At 42.9% G+C, this 808-nt stretch overlaps 1 protein-coding gene across 1 annotated transcript in view; it reads right to left on the bottom strand.

Annotated features, from left to right (window-relative positions):
* The window catches only part of LOC119587922 (sodium-coupled monocarboxylate transporter 1-like), a gene marked incomplete in the record, with an annotated part of 5,335 nt that overhangs the window by 4,307 nt on the left and 220 nt on the right, over positions 1–808 (bottom strand). Inside the window, 1 exon segment of the mRNA XM_037936633.1 lies at positions 302–534. Coding sequence (XP_037792561.1) covers positions 302–530 — 229 coding nt within the window.

Here is an 808-nt window from a genome sequence, read left to right as displayed (position 1 = left end):
AACATTTAATGACATTTTGTGGGATGATTTTCTCGTACCTGTTTTTGCCAAATATGAGATTAATATTGGAAGGATATTTTCTAAGCAGAAACAAGGATACATTGCGATGACTTTTTAGGGTAGAGAGAGAAAAAAAATCCAGACATAGTATCTAGCTCATGTATATTCAGTCTGTAACTTGCTGTTGAATTTTGTCTAAATTATAGACTACGAATATCTTACCACACTGAAATGACAACAGTAAATACTCTTCAAATTTTGAAGACGCTGACCAACCGAGTCACGTGACCTACCACTCTACCTAATATGGAAATTGCAGAAATGATGCCACCAAGGAGGGAAATGGCGACGGGGATGGGGGACATGCGCCGCCCTCCCAACAGATACTGTTGGGTGGAAGAGCTGCCACCGCCCCTGACAGCACTGTGCACTCCGATGGCAACAGATACCACCAGCATGAGCACGAACACCGCGTAATCGGGTACGGTGAACTGTGCGCTCGCCATCGCGTACGAGTCAGTCCCGTTCATCGTTCTGTAAAAGAGATGTAGTGACGCTAGTGTACATTACACGTAGTAAATTTAGAAACGTAAACTTTTCATCAAATCTGCCTTTTTTATTTGGTAACCTGTCTCGTCTAAGGATGAGAGCAGTGTTTATCAAGGCCAAAAGGCAACTCTACATTAAAAGATTTGGTCATGAATTCAGAGCAACCATCCATTCTCAATCGTAGTCTTCCAGGATCTTTCAAAACAAACGAAAATTGTTCGGCAAGCAACAATGGCACCCTTCGCCTCCCCCAACTAGC

This window comes from Penaeus monodon, chromosome 23, assembly GCF_015228065.2.
Source record: "Penaeus monodon isolate SGIC_2016 chromosome 23, NSTDA_Pmon_1, whole genome shotgun sequence".
In the NCBI taxonomy this organism is placed as follows: domain Eukaryota; kingdom Metazoa; phylum Arthropoda; class Malacostraca; order Decapoda; family Penaeidae; genus Penaeus; species Penaeus monodon.
This window is presented reverse-complemented; position numbering and strand designations above follow the sequence as displayed.